At 37.7% G+C, this 16,681-nt stretch overlaps 2 protein-coding genes across 5 annotated transcripts in view; one reads left to right on the top strand and one right to left on the bottom strand.

Annotated features, from left to right (window-relative positions):
- The first annotated feature begins 1,571 nt into the window (after positions 1-1,571).
- Positions 1,572-5,465, top strand: LOC105341427 (fatty acid-binding protein, heart). 2 transcript variants are annotated; one of them, XM_011447962.4, is made up of 4 exons: positions 1,572-1,882; positions 2,795-2,964; positions 3,837-3,950; positions 5,143-5,465. In XM_011447962.4, the coding sequence occupies exons 1-4, from the start codon at positions 1,795-1,797 to the stop codon at positions 5,191-5,193; spliced, it is 423 nt and encodes a 140-aa protein (XP_011446264.1). In that variant the 5' UTR covers positions 1,572-1,794; the 3' UTR covers positions 5,194-5,465. The 2 variants fall into 2 exon arrangements, with proteins under 2 accessions (XP_011446264.1, XP_011446263.1); XM_011447961.4 differs by lacking the exon at positions 3,837-3,950 and adding an exon at positions 3,995-4,108 and having other exon boundaries at positions 1,577-1,882.
- Positions 5,466-6,683: 1,218 nt separating this feature from the next.
- The window catches only part of LOC105330338 (neural-cadherin), a 29,475-nt gene continuing 19,477 nt past the window's right edge, over positions 6,684-16,681 (bottom strand). For all 3 annotated transcript variants that reach the window (XM_066080668.1, XM_034442972.2, XM_066080669.1), the window contains 18 exons: positions 16,441-16,676; positions 15,790-15,941; positions 15,462-15,698; positions 14,985-15,212; positions 14,463-14,577; positions 14,124-14,311; positions 13,198-13,436; positions 12,804-13,069; positions 12,005-12,371; positions 11,571-11,798; positions 10,944-11,136; positions 10,398-10,576; positions 9,970-10,264; positions 9,515-9,704; positions 8,588-8,835; positions 8,067-8,201; positions 7,541-7,645; positions 6,684-7,366 (listed from right to left, as the gene is read on the bottom strand). In XM_066080668.1, the coding sequence (XP_065936740.1) occupies positions 7,107-7,366; positions 7,541-7,645; positions 8,067-8,201; positions 8,588-8,835; positions 9,515-9,704; positions 9,970-10,264; positions 10,398-10,576; positions 10,944-11,136; positions 11,571-11,798; positions 12,005-12,371; positions 12,804-13,069; positions 13,198-13,436; positions 14,124-14,311; positions 14,463-14,577; positions 14,985-15,212; positions 15,462-15,698; positions 15,790-15,941; positions 16,441-16,676 (3,861 nt within the window). In that variant the 3' untranslated portion in view covers positions 6,684-7,106. The remainder of the gene's footprint in view (positions 7,367-7,540; positions 7,646-8,066; positions 8,202-8,587; positions 8,836-9,514; positions 9,705-9,969; positions 10,265-10,397; positions 10,577-10,943; positions 11,137-11,570; positions 11,799-12,004; positions 12,372-12,803; positions 13,070-13,197; positions 13,437-14,123; positions 14,312-14,462; positions 14,578-14,984; positions 15,213-15,461; positions 15,699-15,789; positions 15,942-16,440; positions 16,677-16,681) is intronic.

Genomic DNA, 16,681 nt, shown 5'->3' with positions numbered 1-16,681 from the left:
TTTAAAATTATTAAAGTTCACACAATATGTTGTCATTAACAATGCTACCTAGACACTTGTCTATTTCAATGTTTTAGTAATGAATATTCATTCATCAATAAATGTTCATCACACAAAAACGGTGCACTTGCCGAAGTGTAAAAACTTTTTTCCCCTCATGTGAATGAGAAATTTTATACTGATGCTTGATGATAAATATTGATAGTACTTTTTTTTGGGGGGGGGGGGCATATGTTGGGCCTTTGCCAATTATCGTAATTGTGTTTATGCCAATAATTTGTAACCCCCCCCCCCCCCCCCCACTCCGACGCCACTGCAGATTATCAGCATATTTTTTAAACAATAAAACATCTAAAAAGGGGAATGAAGATAAAATCTATCTCCACAACTCGTATCGACTTTATTTTATAACTCAATACTTAGTCTTGTAGTTTTAAAGGTAGTTGCATAATTTTGACTTCTTTGTACAGATATGGCTAAACCTTTTGATTTCGGAATTCCTTATTTTCTATTAGTTGAGAGGCGATGATGATATTATTCTAATTTTCTTTTTTAGTTATACCTGAAGATTTTTTTTTCAGATCATCATCATGTTTTGGGTACATAAGAAATCTTGTGAACTCATCTTGGGGTGAATCGCTGACAATGATGGCTTCATGCAAATGTCATGTAGTTTAAATCCAGGCACGTAGCATCAGGGTGGGCCAGGAGGGCCTGCCCCCCCCCCCCTCAACTTTTTCTCGCAGCAACTAAATTTTTAAAATTTACATATAAAAAATTGAAATATCATGGAGTCCCCACCCCCCCCCCCCCCTTTTTGGGAGTATGTAAAAAAAAATGGTATGAAAATAAGGAAATTAGAAGTGAAATTGAAATTTTAGATATACTACAAAAATGAGTTTCATCATATAATAATGTTAGAACAAAATCGATCTTCTCTAGGGATGTTGGTAAATCTACATGTACCTACTTTAATTTGCTATACCTGTGACAGGAAATTTTAAAATTACGTAGAGATGCCATGGGGTCAAAATTTTTAACTACTGATACATAATTCTCACAACCCCAATTTTGTTCGAGTTTTACATACATGCTGTATGCGGCACATTGACCAGGGGGATTTGTGGCTGAAGTCAGATAACTCTTACCAAATAAAGAGATGAAACAAAAAAAACTATATTAAATATAGATACAGTGATCACAACATGATAAACTGCGTGCATTTATCATTTCTAACTTCACTTAACAAATAGTAATAATTATTGAAGGAAATAGTTTCTAAATAGACTTTTTATAATGACTGTGCTCTACTTTCTTTGAAGAGTTGTCCCTCTTTTTTTATAAAAGATAAATATTAGCCTAGTAGAATAATTTTGTATTCGACAAAAATTATAAACAACCCGACAAAAAAAAAGATAAATAAACACTTGCATTGATATAATTTTACACTTTTACTGTAGCCTAGGCCTATATACATATGTTTGTGGTATTTTTTTTTTTGTCGTGGACTGATGCACAATATATCATTCACAGTGTTTAAGGACCCATATTTCATGTCTGACCTGTTTTAGTATTACCCTTACTTGTGTTTATCTTGCATGCAGTGCATGTTGACAACGATTATATAAGCCGTGTGCCTATCGATACGAATTCTCGCCGACGTCGCTGTGTCCCACTTTATCACACCGGCTGTCCTATCACCTGAGGGTCAGACTGTAAACATCACTCCCCCGAGGGCAATGTTCGTGCGCTGGAACTTTGTATCGTAAGCCTTCGACTGACATCGCTACAAAAATGGCTCTGGCAGAAATCGAGAACTCAGTCGCTGGGGTCTGGGTACTGCAGAAGAATGAGAATCTGGACGAATACTTGAAAGAAATAGGTGAGTGTGACCCGATTTCCATGTTATTACCTGGGTGTTGGGAATTTACACCTGTAAAAGAGTCACATGATTGAAACTACCACTTGTATATAAGCAGTAAGGGGACTGTAATGTATGTGACGGATTGACCGATTTGTTACTTAGGATGGGGGGGGATTTGAATGGTGAGGGTAATTAGGCTGTCGCGGACGGGGGGGGGGGGTGAGTTGAAGAAGCAGCTCTATCTATATATTGTACATGTACTTTCTCTTTCTCTATTCATAGACAGGGGGTTTCCCTTGTCCCATAGATACCCCCCCTTTTACTGAGTTTCGTCTTACATGTAGATGGTCATCTACCCTCTAGTTAATCCAGTGAAGGCTCTGACCTAATTACCCTGACAACAGTTATAAACCACATACATGTAGTTACAATTTTTTTAGGAAGAGAAAATTCAATCTTCCCCTGTGAAATTTTATGTTATTAGATTGACTTGAGTAAATAATGAAGACAGAATGATTCCATTGTGTCAATGATGGTCTTTCCTTGAGGTGTTTTAAATATCTTCTATTAATAGCTGCATGCTGCACACTCTGGTGAATTGCATGCATGTAAAAGGAGATATATGTTGCATATGCCAACTACAAATATACATGTACCAGTAATTAGGTATATTCTCTGCATGTACATTAATTGCAGAAAATTTTTGTAAATATTAAAAAGAAATTTAAATATAATAATCATTTATATTAATAGCTTTTATTGTATTAAATGACTGCTTAGTATAATTATACAGTTGATCATTTAAAAATTATCACCTAAAATTGAGACAGGAAGTCAATGATATTGTGATTTCAAAGATTTATGTCAGTTTTTGTGTTTATTTGGTAACAACAGTATTTTGGAGATTCCTGGGAGTTTGAATCATTGTAGGAGTGAATTTCGTCCTGCGGAAATTGGCGGCGGCCGCTAGTAGCACCATGACAATCTCCGTAGAGGATGGACAAGTCCGCATCAACACAAAGGGACCCAAAGACTCGGACCACAAATTTCACCTGGACACGGAGGTGGAGTCCAACGACCCCCAGGATAACCCCATGAAGGTAACTATGGACAGGGGTGGAAACCAGAGGAGAGAGGGGGTCTTGAGTAAATCAGGGGAAGAACAAAACTAGATAATGGACCTCTTTATTATTTTTAAAATGCTACTTATGAATCAGAGTTCAAGATTAGAATGCATGAACACAAAGTCCTAGATAAGAATGAACAACAATAGGCAGAACAAATTCTTGATATCCATTATCCATTGCCATCATAGGAAAGTGTGGGATTTTACTTTTTACTGTACTGTGTTTTCAACGTTGGATAAAGATCCCGTAAGGTTCCCACGATGATCTTACAGTTGTTTACTACTCAAGGGACTGAATCCTGACAGTAACACCCTCAGATTTATTATCTCTCTCTTCCAAAATAAAGGGTTCTTGATAATCATAAAATAATTCTTATAAGCTGTAAAGTGTAGAAGCCAGGAGTTACAGATTTATGGGCAGGGGTCAAGAGGTCAATCAAGAGGACAACTAATGATTTATCAAACTGTCAGTAAAATATGACATGAGCTGTAAATCTTAACTAAAAAGTTTTGTGAATTATTAAGAATTTGATCATTTCTTGTATTTGATAAGACATTTAATTGTCCATTGCTAGTGTGCTCAGTGGTGTGTAGGTAAGACTAGAAGCTGGAGGTAACACTCTCTATTCTGTCGCTGTTTCTCCTGCTGTGATCCATAGTTAGTATTCTCCTTGTGTATCACCATGATCAGAAAGTGATGATAGAACTTCATATATTCCCATTCATTAACTGTATTGTAAGTACACTCAAGCAATCTGAAGTGGAATCATTTCCTTTTGCATTACTTCTGTTACCCTGCAGCTGTCGTGATTATACATGTACTTGTTTTAAATTGTCTTTTCTAAGGCGGTAGTGAAATGGACCGACGGAAAACTTGTTACTCATTCCAAACCAACAGAAGGGTCAAAGGCCAAAGAGACGAAGGTGGTTCGTGAGGTGCTGGACGGCCAGCTCATCATGGTACACATTTGTTTATTGTTTACTAACACTTGACCCTGTTTCAGGCCCTGGTCACATGGAAGGACGGGAAACTGATCACTGAGGCTAAACCTGTGGAGGGGTCCAACGGCAAGGCCACTCGGGTAGAGAGAGAGGTGGTGGACGGGGAGCTAATCATGGTACTTATCTAACCAACCGACCAATTAACCACCCAATCAACCCACCACCACTCCCCCACCCCCCAAAAAAAAGAAAGAGAGAGAGAAAAATCATACACACCTCAGCACAAAATTTGACATCAAACTCCTTTATAACCAACCAATTGTCCAATTACCCCCCCCCCCCCCCCTCCAAAAAAAGGAACACGCACAGCAGCCTAGCTAGCATCAGTCCCCAATATACATGTATGTGTCTAACCAACAAACCACTGACTCGCAATGTCTCGCATACATTAGTGATTTCTTCATAATGTACCACATTAAGTATTTTACTTGCTTCTTTTTTCGCTTCAATTAACATAGAAATGCACACCTCAATAAGTGTACTATAGCATTCTGTAAACCAACCTTAATTTCCATGCGAGAAATTTTTGCAAGAGCCTTTTCCTTGGGAATATTTCTCGTCGCAAACAAATTCTTGTCGTATGGTTGTCATAAACAAAATGGGTGTGGATATGACTTGGCATCAAAAATTAATTGACCAGATTATCACCTTTAAATTGCGTAATTAAGTCTTTGCGAATATTAGTTGGTTTACTGTAGTCTGCTCCTCTTTGTATAATCGTATTAACCTGCACAGAATCTGTGTAAATCCAACACCAAGTACATCGCACTGTTTCTCCGTGGAAATATATATATATGTAAATCCCATCTGATCTCTGTGGAGTTACTGGAATATGATGTTTTATGTTGCAGCGTTTCTACAAGCAGCTGATGGATTGTGTCCTTGTATTTTCATAATTTAAATACTTGAGATTCGGTCACCTAATTAGTCTGGGTTTTTTCACCTGTATTTATCCATTTCTGGTCTCATTCAATTAAAACAATCAAATACCTTTGTTTCGGATTTATTACTACATGTATACATGTATGTGTACATAAATGTCAGATCTGACTGAAATCAGATTGTTCATTTGTTCCAACAATTTTTATCAGAGCAAATCAAAGAATGTAATTGAATAAGATTGATAAATGTTTGCTTTTTTTCTTTACAGACTATCTACGTGAACAATGTTGTATGCCGTAGAATCTTTAAGAAGAAGTGAGCACCTACATTTCACAAAGTCCCTCAAACATCAGTATTATACATGTAAAACTATATATGTTTAGTGACTGGCATTGTCTCATATATCAACATGCTCTCTGTTCAGAGCTAGTGGACATTTGCCATATAGAACTTCTAAGCAATCGACTCCTTCGTTGTATTCTGAATGGAGAGTATAATATTTTATTTGCTCATTGTACATGTATCTTGCATTTAGAATTTCATTAAATAATGGCCTATGATTAATTTTATCAGAGATCATGGTCACTTATATTAACTGTTTTGTTTTTATTACTAGGCAGTTCTTGTCTTTAACAATTACGGTATCCATTTTGGTTGACTTTTAGATTTAGAACTTAGAATAACTGCATTTCATTATAATAGTACATATGTAAATATGCAGCCCTTAATGGATACTATTTCTTGTTTGTATGAATCTTGTCAACCTGGACTGCGTTTTACAAAAGCACTTACGACAAAGTCATAAATATTTTCAGTCCTATGAAAAAATCTTAAATGAAGAAAACTTAGACAAAACCAATTATATACAACCATTCCAATATCCATAGTTGTATTTTACAGCCATGAGAATAAAACATTGATAAGTTTGTAATTAATTAACATTCATTGATTAAGTCGTAAGTTCTTTTGTAAAACCCAGACTATACGTGTAGGTTTTGTATTTCAAAGGTGACAATGAACAGGGAGCCAGCTTTGGACATGAGAAAACAACTCCATGTTTATATGTAGAAAAATTTATTTTTAAATCTTAATTTCTAAAATATGTTTTGGACAATAAGTTAAATGATAAACAATAGAAAAATATTATGACTTATATCTACAAAAACAACCATGTACATGTACTATGAAGGCATAAAGAAAAAAAAACACATGATATGCACAAATTTCATCAGAATAAAAAACTCTGGTTTGGATGGTTGGAATGTGACAGAACATACAGGGAAACATAAGTCTGTCAGAACCTAGTCTATCATTATAAAGGATTTCTCCAGTAAAACAAGTTATGCGACATTCACACGATGATACTTATGGTAAACCACACCCCTGAACTGATAAAATATGGTGAATGACTCATTTATTCAGCTAAAAAAATGGGGGTGTTAATGGCATTAATCGGGTACAGATCTGCATAGTTTGTATGATTTATACAATAACATTTAAATGAACAAAGACTACCTAGTAATGTCATATTTTGAAGAAAAAAATTTACTACAAAACTGCACCATTCATATTCATTCATTCATACCAAATCATAACTTGCTTACAAATAATGGCTACATAAATGTACAAATAGCACTGACAGACACACAGACAAACTACACAGGGTCCGCTATCACAGTTTGTTTACATTGTGTAGGTTACCATGACAACACCTAGCAAAGCTGTGACCCTCACTCACACACAGAGCCCGGTAACCAGGGAGTTAGATTAGCGTCATAAGAGACAGTTGGACTGATTAATGGACAAATATTCTACAAAAGTGGTTCATCCATTTATAATGGACACATAATACAAAAACATCTGTATAAAAGTTTACAAAATCCACAGTAAAATTGATCTTGAGTCTTGTACAAAGTAAATCTCATATACCCTTAAGTGTAAACACAGTTTCAATGAGTATTGTCCTAACTAAAATAAACGGATACATGTAAATGCATATATTAAATAACATTTCTATTTCTAATTAATTTTTATATTCTGAAATTAACTAAAGAAACAGTATCATGTAATTTGAAATTCTGAATCATTCATCGTTTGATCATTTTCCATTTGTTCAAGTAAATATGAGTACAAGGAAATTTTTTTTAAGGAATTTGCAACAAGAATCAATGAAAACTTTTGATTCGGAAGAGATGACTGCTGCGACTTGTAGTATTTGGTGTTTTATGGACTTCACTGATCAGAATCGTCCTCGTAATTATTGTACATGTCCGCTAGTTTAGAGAACTTTGGTCCCCATTCATTCAGGAAGTCGTAGTCTTGGTCACCGCCTGAGGATGTCGTGTTCAGGGAACTCAGTGAGCCCGCATCACTTCCCTCTCCCTCGTACTGGAAATCTCGTAGCGTGTCATGGGGAGGAGCATCGGGGTCAAGGTTAGCATCGTCAAGACGATCAGTTATAAAATCTCCTATTGTACCTCCTGGCTGGCCAGCTGTCAACATAATGTACAAAACATCATTACCCACATGTAGTCAATATTATCTTATTGCATTATGGGACTCGGTCAACTCTGGGCAGAAAGTACATAGGATTTACAATTGAGGGGTGAGTACATATGACTCAAATTTGAGTTTATAAGACTCCCATTTGAGTTTACCTGACTTACATTTGAGAGGTCGACTGTGGGCGGCCATTATTGGTTTATCCATGCGCGTCATGTCAGCAGGTTTCCTCAGTCGGTTTATGTCATATCCTTCATGATCGTCTTCACCTGTTAGCAGAAACAAGCACATTTAGCTTGATCAATAAAGAGTGCACAAACACAGTCATGCATTTAAATAAATGACAATGTCCAAGTCTAACACCATCTAAAAACATACAGTTTCAATCCATTTGTTTGATCTCTATAGCTAATATTGATGACTTATCATCATAAAGAGTTGATCAGCAATAATAATTTTCACAAATCCCTCAGAGTTCCCTGTAAAAGGTTTACACAAGGATATCTGGGGCATCTATAGATTTTGCTGCGTGTGAATGATCTCCCTTTACTTACAGATTGTGAGGGATCTTCCTTTATATACAGATTGTGAGTGATCTCCCTTTACTTACAGATTGTGAGTGATCTCCCTTTATTTACAGTGTGTGATTAAACTCCCTTTATTTACAGATTGTGAGTGATCTCCCTTTACCTGCTCCATCTTCATCATAGTCCACAATATTTTCTCGGATGTCGTAGTCCTCTTTCTCGTAATTCAGGATATTTTTCTGATCAGTTGCTTTGTTTCGAGCTCTCATGAGCAAGAAAACCACGATGATTACCAGAACTGCAATGTTATTGAATATAATTAGTATCTGGCACTAATGATATGAAAACGATTCAAATTCCAAAATATTTTGCAATCTTGCATGAAACAAATTAATTTCTGAACAGACAATCCCAGTAAGTGCATGTTATAGGGCTCATCAGGGCATACTTCATAATCTTATGCTAGTTATTTGGTCATAGGGACAGAAAATATTTAAATTTGTTTTTTAGTCTTATAGTGGAATAATAGAATTTTCTCTACATTGTGTATGCCTTTCCTTTTATAGAGAGTATTTTTCAACATCATCAGATATACATGTATATATATAAATCTGTTCTCATAATGGAGAGAATTTTCCACACATCCTAGGCCTACTAAAGAGCTCAGCATTACAAAGGACTTACCGAGCAGCAGGACGACGCCAATGACAACCCCGATGATCATCGCATTGTCGGGGTCATTAGTATCGACCTTCGGCTGCTTGTAGACATTACAGAGTCGACCCTCCATGTCAGTCGGACATCTACAGGTGTAGCCAAAGTCTTTGTTGTTGATGTCCGACACACAGGTAGCCTGGTGATGACAGGGGGAGGTCTGGCAGTAGTCAATGAACACACAGGACTGTCCCACTTCACTGTGATGGGGGGGACACCTGTAGAGAGAGGTGAGAGGTCAACACACTTCATAGAGGTCAACACACTACATAGAGGTCAACACACTACATAGAGGTCAATACAACAGGTGCTATACTTAAAGGGGCATGGTCACAATTTTGGTCAAATTCAATTTTTCTGTTTTTATTATTCACAATACGTTAGGAATGTATTTCTAATGATCATGTGAAATTTGAGAGTCAGACATACAGTTATGAGCAAGATACAAGGCTCACAACTCTCTGTCATGTAAACAAGGCTTACGTACCGTAGGTTCAATATACCAGTAAAAAATCTTTTTCAAGCTGATTTGTCTATCTTCTCATTCATTTTAAGCATAAATAAACAGTTCCTACTGTTTAACACATTCATTTTAGGTCTAAAACTGGAATTTTCACTTTAACATTCAAAATGTAAACAAATGCTATGTTCACATAGCAAAGAATTGTAAGCCCTGTAACTCGCTTATACCTCAACGAATGATACTCAAATTTTAATAGCCTATTAAAAATGCCTTACTTATGCATTGTAAACATTAAAATTGGGCAAGTAATTTTTGGTGAAAATCGTGACCATGCTCCTTTAAATCATCTGCAATCTAGTTTACAGATACAAATGCATTCTATACAAGACTAAGATTAGGTATCCCAATAGATGTTCCTTCTGAAGACTACTTACACACACTTATGCATGCCCCACAAGGGAACACAGATCCTGCCGTTGGCACAGATAATTCCTGCACAGTCGTCACGGTAACAGCTGTCCCTGGTTTCCGCCTGATCGACCAGCTTGATGTCCACATTCTGGCTGTTTTCTGCCGCTGTCATTGGAAACCACTTCATATCCATGCGGATGTCCGTCAGACAAGCTAAAATTAATCACACCACCAATTAGTTTTATAAGTAAAGGCATTTTCAAACAGTTACAAACCCTCTTGTGTTGAATAAAGAAAGCAAATTTCCTAAAAATTACCAACCTGTGTGGAAATACTTGATGTACATAAAATACACTTATAAGTAGTTATCATCAAATTATTTTGTCATCAATTTTCATGAATTTAGTAAAATTCATTGCCATGGATATTTAAATCTATAACACTTATTTAAAGTCACTGATGTTAGGGTGACACTCACAGTTCTCCAGGTCCTTGGCGTTGGTCTGGTCAATGACCTTGGAGTGTTCGTAGCTGACCTCTGCCCCTGCATAGATCTGGGTCTGTTTGACAGTGAGCTCCTGGTGTTTGGAGTCAGCGATGGTTTCTGCGTACATTGGACCCTCCCCTCCATCCTGAGACAGAACAATGCTCCGCCCCCGGCGCTGGAAGTACAGGGTGTGCCAAAAACCGTCGGCTGCTGTCACATTAACCATCTGTAGAACTTTGTTACCATCTCCAAGATTGTACAAGACTTGTATCACATTGTCCACAATCTAAAATCAGGGAATCATAAAGGATATTGAATCATTTCACAAATTCATCAGAGGTCACAAGCAACACTGCTGGCAAACACTTCTAACCTTTCATTTCTAAGCTAGAATTTTCTGATAAAATATGAGACTCTACCTCTAGTTTGATAAATTCTCCGATGCCCTCGCCCGTGACGTGGAATATCATGCCGTTGGTGTCACGCGTCCGGTAAATCAGCTGGACATCCATTCTCTTGCTGACCAGACTGTCACGGAACTGCTGCTGTAGCGCCCAGTCCATGTAGCTCTGGCTCAAGAAAAACTTGTGGGTCGTGTCTGTGAAAAGAACGTATGTAAAACTGATTTTACTCTGTATTTAACTAATTTCTCTCACATCTTTAGATAAGACTTGGTATCATTTTTATATCTGTAAACCAACTATTATTCGCTGCGACTTTATTTCGCGATTTCCTGGATATAACCTGGATTGCAAAGACTAATTTTCGCAACCAAGCCATATCTAGACCCAAGTTGTGATAAGCATCAAACGACAAGGGCTGGTTAGCGGCGAGAAATATTTGCGACAACAAGGTTCTCGCACACGAATAAAAGTTGGTTTACAGTATCTCATGGGTTTTCTTTGCTTTAAACATGGAAGTTCCTTGGAAGGCAATTTTCATAAACATTGAAATGTGGAACCCACTTGTTTCACAAATGTCTCCGCGGAAGCCTGGGTTACAGACACACCGCGTGGTTCCAGGGAGTGCCACCAGTTCACACCGCCCATTGTCTCCGCATTTCTTTGGCTGATTGACAGAGCCAGTGCAGGCATTGTCCTCCTCTGGACAGCCATCTTTGCTCCCTGGGTAGAAGTTTTTGGTGTACAGGTTATACAGCTGTAGAAAGAAATAATCACCGTGTAAGGTAAATGTGTAAAGTCCAGTCTACAGGCGGAGATAAACATAATCATTGGGAAATCACCAACACGACCACAATCTGAACACCACAATGAGGAACAGTCAAACATAAACAATGGTTATGTCAACAGGACCACAATCTGAACACCACAATGAGGAACAGTCAAACATAAACAATGGTTATGTCAACAGGACCACAATCTGAACACCACAATGAGGAACAGTCAAACATAAACAATGGTTATGTCAACAGGACCACAATCTGAACACCACAATGAGGAATTTTTCTGCCATTCAACATGAATAACCTTGTGATTTTTTAATGATTGAGTTTGATGCAATATAAACTAAGCTAATACATTTTATAAAAAGGGTACACTCCATAAATTATATAGACATTTATTATGGAATACCTCTCCATTGTGCCTCATGTTGCGGACACAGCCCTTGAATTTCTCGCTGGTGACACCTGTTGGATAACTTGGTGCTACGTATCGTCCACCCATCTGTAGGGGGGCGTTGACATTAAGAAAGATGTTCTCACCGCGCGTCAGCCCACTAGTCTCACAGGGCGATCGGTCCTGATCCTCCCCCTCCACATTGTCAGCTGACAGACAGTGATCTACTGTCAATGTCACATACTACAAAAGAGGACATTCATGAGTGACAGTAAACAAAGCAATATCAGGCAATATTCTTAACATTATCAGCCGATAGACAATGAACAATTGTAGACATCACTAACTATAGTCTACAGACACACACAGGCAGGTCATGAGTGAAACACAGCAATAATCAGTGCTATACATGATTCTCCAACAATAATCAGAATCAATCTAAGTCTCACCTTGCCCTGTCTTCTAATGTCGATTCTGTGCCAGTTTCCGTCACTGAGTGGATTCATTTTGCGCTGACCGGCCACATTATTACCATTTAAGGTCAAGGTCACATTTCCTGACCCGTGGTCCATCACAAGGTGTGGGTACCCTCCAATCAGCTGTAGGTACATGAAGTCTTGGGGAGCGTTGTCGTCGATGTTGCTGACCGGCCCACTGTACAAGAGCAGACCGTTGGGTTTGGTGGTGATGATTTCTATGCTGGTGAGGGAGTTCTCACACTGCTGTAAGGGGTTGTATATGGCATAGCCTGTCCCATTAAAGCCTTGCTTGGTCACCTGACACCGCGGACCATCGAACCCTTCCAAACACTTACAGCTGCAACAAAATCATTTATATGAAATCTGATGGGAAACTAATCATATGTCTTGTTTAATTGGACATTTAGACATTTCATGGGAAAAAGAAATCTAAGCAAATAACCTGCGTATCTATTGTTTAAAATAATTTTACAATATTTTCCCCCCATGTCTTGTAATAGTAAAATGGACTACATCTTTAATCATGAGTTAAAAGAATCAGTTTTTTCTTGTGATGAATGTTCATTTTAATAAGGATCCATATCACAGATTTAAAGCTACATGTTTAACTAGTATATGTATACACATTAACTGTCTAGCCGTTTTTTTGTACTTTCCAACGTCCCAGTTGTTGGTCGGTATTTATGAGATTTAAGGTCACTAGTTTTATGTTACATTATGAGCTTTAACATAAATACAATAAGGGTATCCAGCAGGCCCGAGTCTGTACCTGATAACATCCCAATCGTTGGTCTGACACGTCCCTCCGTTCTGACAGTAGTCAGGGGTACAGGAGCGGACATTAGTGGACACGGTACAGGCACACTCCGCTGTGACCCCGGTCTTCACTCCCACCACAGACTGTCCGTCAGTCGTCACCATGTTGGGCTCGTCGTAGACCAGGAGTTTGTTGTTACATCCCCCTCCCTCACACACCTCCCGGTAACACATGTCTATTCCAACCATAGCAATGGTGGCTCCCGTGTCTTGTTGGAACTACAAATCAACACATTTCATTTAGTGAAAAATAACATATTATAAACATTTACTAACAAAGTTTGTTTCACAAAATTCCCGACAGCCTTCAATAACTGGCCAATGTACGATAGATCTGACTCACTGACCTCATTTCTGTTCTGGTTGACAATGGCGTCCAGTTGACTTCCCTGGAAGTACGGAGATCCGTAGGCTGCGTACCTAACGTCTGTGTAATCCTCGCCGTCCACATTAGTCTTCTGTACAGAAATAATCTGGACGTTGGCTATTTCTGGGACTTTTAACTTCTCTTGCATTCTTTTGCGAAACTTTGTGTATGGGCTTTCTCCACCAGAGGGCTTCTTGATGAAATCCTCAGGGGTAGTTCCTACAATTTAAACAAAAATAATAATGGGAAAAGTTTTTTCAACAAAAAAGAAGCTAACGATCATATTTTCTGATAATATACATATATATAGGCATGTTTGGACATGCTTACAGAAAGTATAGTTTTGATAAGCTGTATGTATTTTTGTTCACTGTTTAAAAATGAAATTTGCCAAACTTTTAGCCATAAATTGTTTGAAACGCAAGTTGGTCCTTTCCATTAAATAGTCTAACATATTGAACATATCTATCAAACTACATGATAATACTATTAGTTACATGGTTTGTAGTTGACCTAATATGGTTTTTACATGGTCAGTAAATTCCATATGGAATTTACTGACCATGTATAAACCATATTAGGTCAACTAAAAACCATGTAACGATTATATCTTACTGACTTTTTAATGATAAAAAGTAAATAAAACAATGGAAATCAAGCTTTTGTATTAATATCACAAGTTTCAATTTGAGTACAAAACCTGATGTCATAATGCTCTTTAATGACGTCATAATGCTCAAAGGGGGTGATATATTCTACTGACTATGTATGGAATATACACAGCCTCTACGTGACTGCTGTAAGCCAATGATTATTTTAGAATTTAGCAGGAGGTAAGATATATGTACATGTAGTTTGAAGTTATTGACACGTCTCTCTAGTTTTACTATTTTGAGTGTCACATACCTGTTAGTCTGACTGAGCCGGAACGATACGGGGCCTCCTCCGGTAATTCTGTGATGTAAACTCTCACCGTGGAAACTACATTGAGGGTGCTAAATACTCGGTCATGGATCTTCACTTGTAATAAGTACCCAGTGGTTGTCGGGGGAACGTGTTCCAACATTCGGACCATACCTGAATCCTTGTCTACCCTATATCAAACAAAAATTTATTTTTTTTTCCTTTTATACCTTACATTACACAACTCCTAGGAAGAAGGCAATTAATTAAACCATGCTTCGAAGTCTATTTTTTCAGCACGACTTTTTACATACACTGTAAATGGTAACCTTGGTGACTTACTTGAAATACCGCATCCCTTGGTTGTCCCCCTGCAGGGTGAAGGTTTTGTCATCTATATCATCGTCATCTAGGTCAGTGTCCGACACTTGTCCAATGTCAATGTTACCAAACAGTCCTAGACAAACAAAAGTCAGAAATCATTAACAGGCAGGAAAACTGAATGCACAAAAGTTTATGAATTAGTAGAAAGTAGTTAATGAGCTAATCAAAATATAATTTTTACCAAAAAAAGCATAAAATTTTGGCATACCGGTACTTTAAAATGAAAATTTATTTGAGCATTAACAATTATAAGTATCTCATTAAACTACAATTAAAATGATCACACAGTAGTAAAATGCTGCTAAACTTACAAAATTCTCTTCCAATATTTTGACACCTTTTTAATTTAACACTACATAACACTGCATCAATTTCTATTGTAATTTTATTGTAAAACTGCATTACCTTTATAATTATATCATTGCATCACCTTTATAATTGTAAAATTGCATCACCTTTATAATTATAACATTGCATCACCTTTATAATTATAGACATGGATGTTCTGGTGAGCGGGGGAGTGGGGGTTGTCGTTCTCGTCCCCAATCTCGATGGTCAGCGTCGTGGTGGCCGTCATTCCCAGGGTGGACTGCTGGGCGTGGTCTCGCATGTCAGTCATTTTAATCGGGAGGTAGTAAAACTTCTGCTCCTCTCTGTCAAACTCGACCTTTGACCTGATGGTTGCGATCCCTTTACCACTATCTCCAGCTGGAAAAAGATAATGCCATTACAAGACAAAGTTGCATGTACTACTTACAGTGTGATGGCACTGATACCTTGTGATCTCAATTCTTTCCACTATGATTTTTAATGATAAAATACAATCATCAGATTTGTTTGTCAGAAAAAAAATATTCATAAAATAAGATGCATAAGACAAATTAAGTACCAATAGAAGAAAGAAACTCTATCAAAAATGAACATGCAATTAAAAGTCAAATTTCAACAAATACTCACAGGGGTTGAAATTTAAGGAGAATTTGTCACAAATGTTGGCAAGACAGAGCAGTTCAAATGTGAAGGGGGCTCCAAAGGGGTCACCGTCCGCGTCTTCTCCATACAGGGTGGTCACAAACTGAGGGGGGCTCCCCTCCATGACCTTGGGGGTAGGTACAGCCCTGAAGGTGGGTCCATTATCATTGATGTTGCCTACATTAATTGTTAGAGTGGCCGTGCCTGTGTTCGGTGGGTATCCTGGAAATGAATAATTGAATGTTCACTGACATATACCTATATTCTTACAATAAGTAATTCTAACACTCGTTCTCAGGGTCCTGGGTCCTACCTCTATCGATGGCCAGGATTCGTACGATGTGTTTAGGTACTGCCTCGTAATCCAGTGAGTTCTTTAGACTGACGGTGCCATTGAGCCCTGATTGAACGATCTGGAAGTAGTAGTCTGGCCTCTCGTCTATTGGTTTTCGAGAAATAAAATAGCTACAAAAAAACACATAACTTAGGTCATAGAAAGATATTTTGATAACAGTAAAAATTCCTTTAAATGGAACATGAAAACTTTTATTGTTCACAACAAAATAGCATTCTGTGTATCATTATAAAAATACCCATGTTGTTGATAATATAACATCATGTGTTATTATACAATTACTCTGGTTTCCTCAATATTTGTGGAATTATAATAGTTTTTGAGGATTTTGTTGCCAAGTTGATAACAAAAGGAAAATGTTTATTGAAAAGCTTTACTGAATTGCATACCATGCTGAAAAATCCTATTCCATGAATTTAAGTATCTTTGAGAAATGATTTTCACTAAACTCATGAAAATTGATGCTGGGGAACATTAATGAAACCACAGTATTGTACATAGAGGCCCTTAATGACATTACATCAGTATAATTATACAACCCACCACTATGTACAAGCAAGCCAGATATAACATTACACATAGCATTTGGCGACAATCCCCCTGTCTTACTCAAACTGTCCATTGATGCCTTGGTCTCTGTCGGTCGCCCGGAACTTTGCCAGGATTTCTCCGACACTTAAGTCTTCCTGTCGACTGATCTCCACGTTCTGTGGGATGATGATTGGAACCTCGTCATTCACGTCCTGAATCGTGATCTCGATGTACGCAATGTCTGTATTCAGACCATCGGAGACCTCTGCTGTCAGATTAAAGAACCTCTGGCTAGGATTCTCATAGTCAGGTTTCTGTA

The sequence above is a fragment of the Magallana gigas genome, chromosome 3 (assembly GCF_963853765.1).
Source record: "Magallana gigas chromosome 3, xbMagGiga1.1, whole genome shotgun sequence".
Classification (NCBI taxonomy): Eukaryota; Metazoa; Mollusca; class Bivalvia; order Ostreida; family Ostreidae; genus Magallana; species Magallana gigas.
The sequence above is the reverse complement of the archived record's forward strand: the minus strand, read 5'-3'. Positions and strand labels throughout refer to the sequence as shown.

Coding starts and splice junctions, on each gene's coding strand:
- LOC105341427 (XM_011447962.4), top strand. CDS start 1,795: ATGGCTCTGGCAGAAATCGAGAACTCAGTCGCTGGGGTCTGGGTACTG. Junction 2,965..3,836: donor CCCAGGATAACCCCATGAAG/GTAACTATGGAC, acceptor GTCTTTTCTAAG/GCGGTAGTGAAATGGACCGA. Junction 3,951..5,142: donor TGGACGGCCAGCTCATCATG/GTACACATTTGT, acceptor TTTTCTTTACAG/ACTATCTACGTGAACAATGT.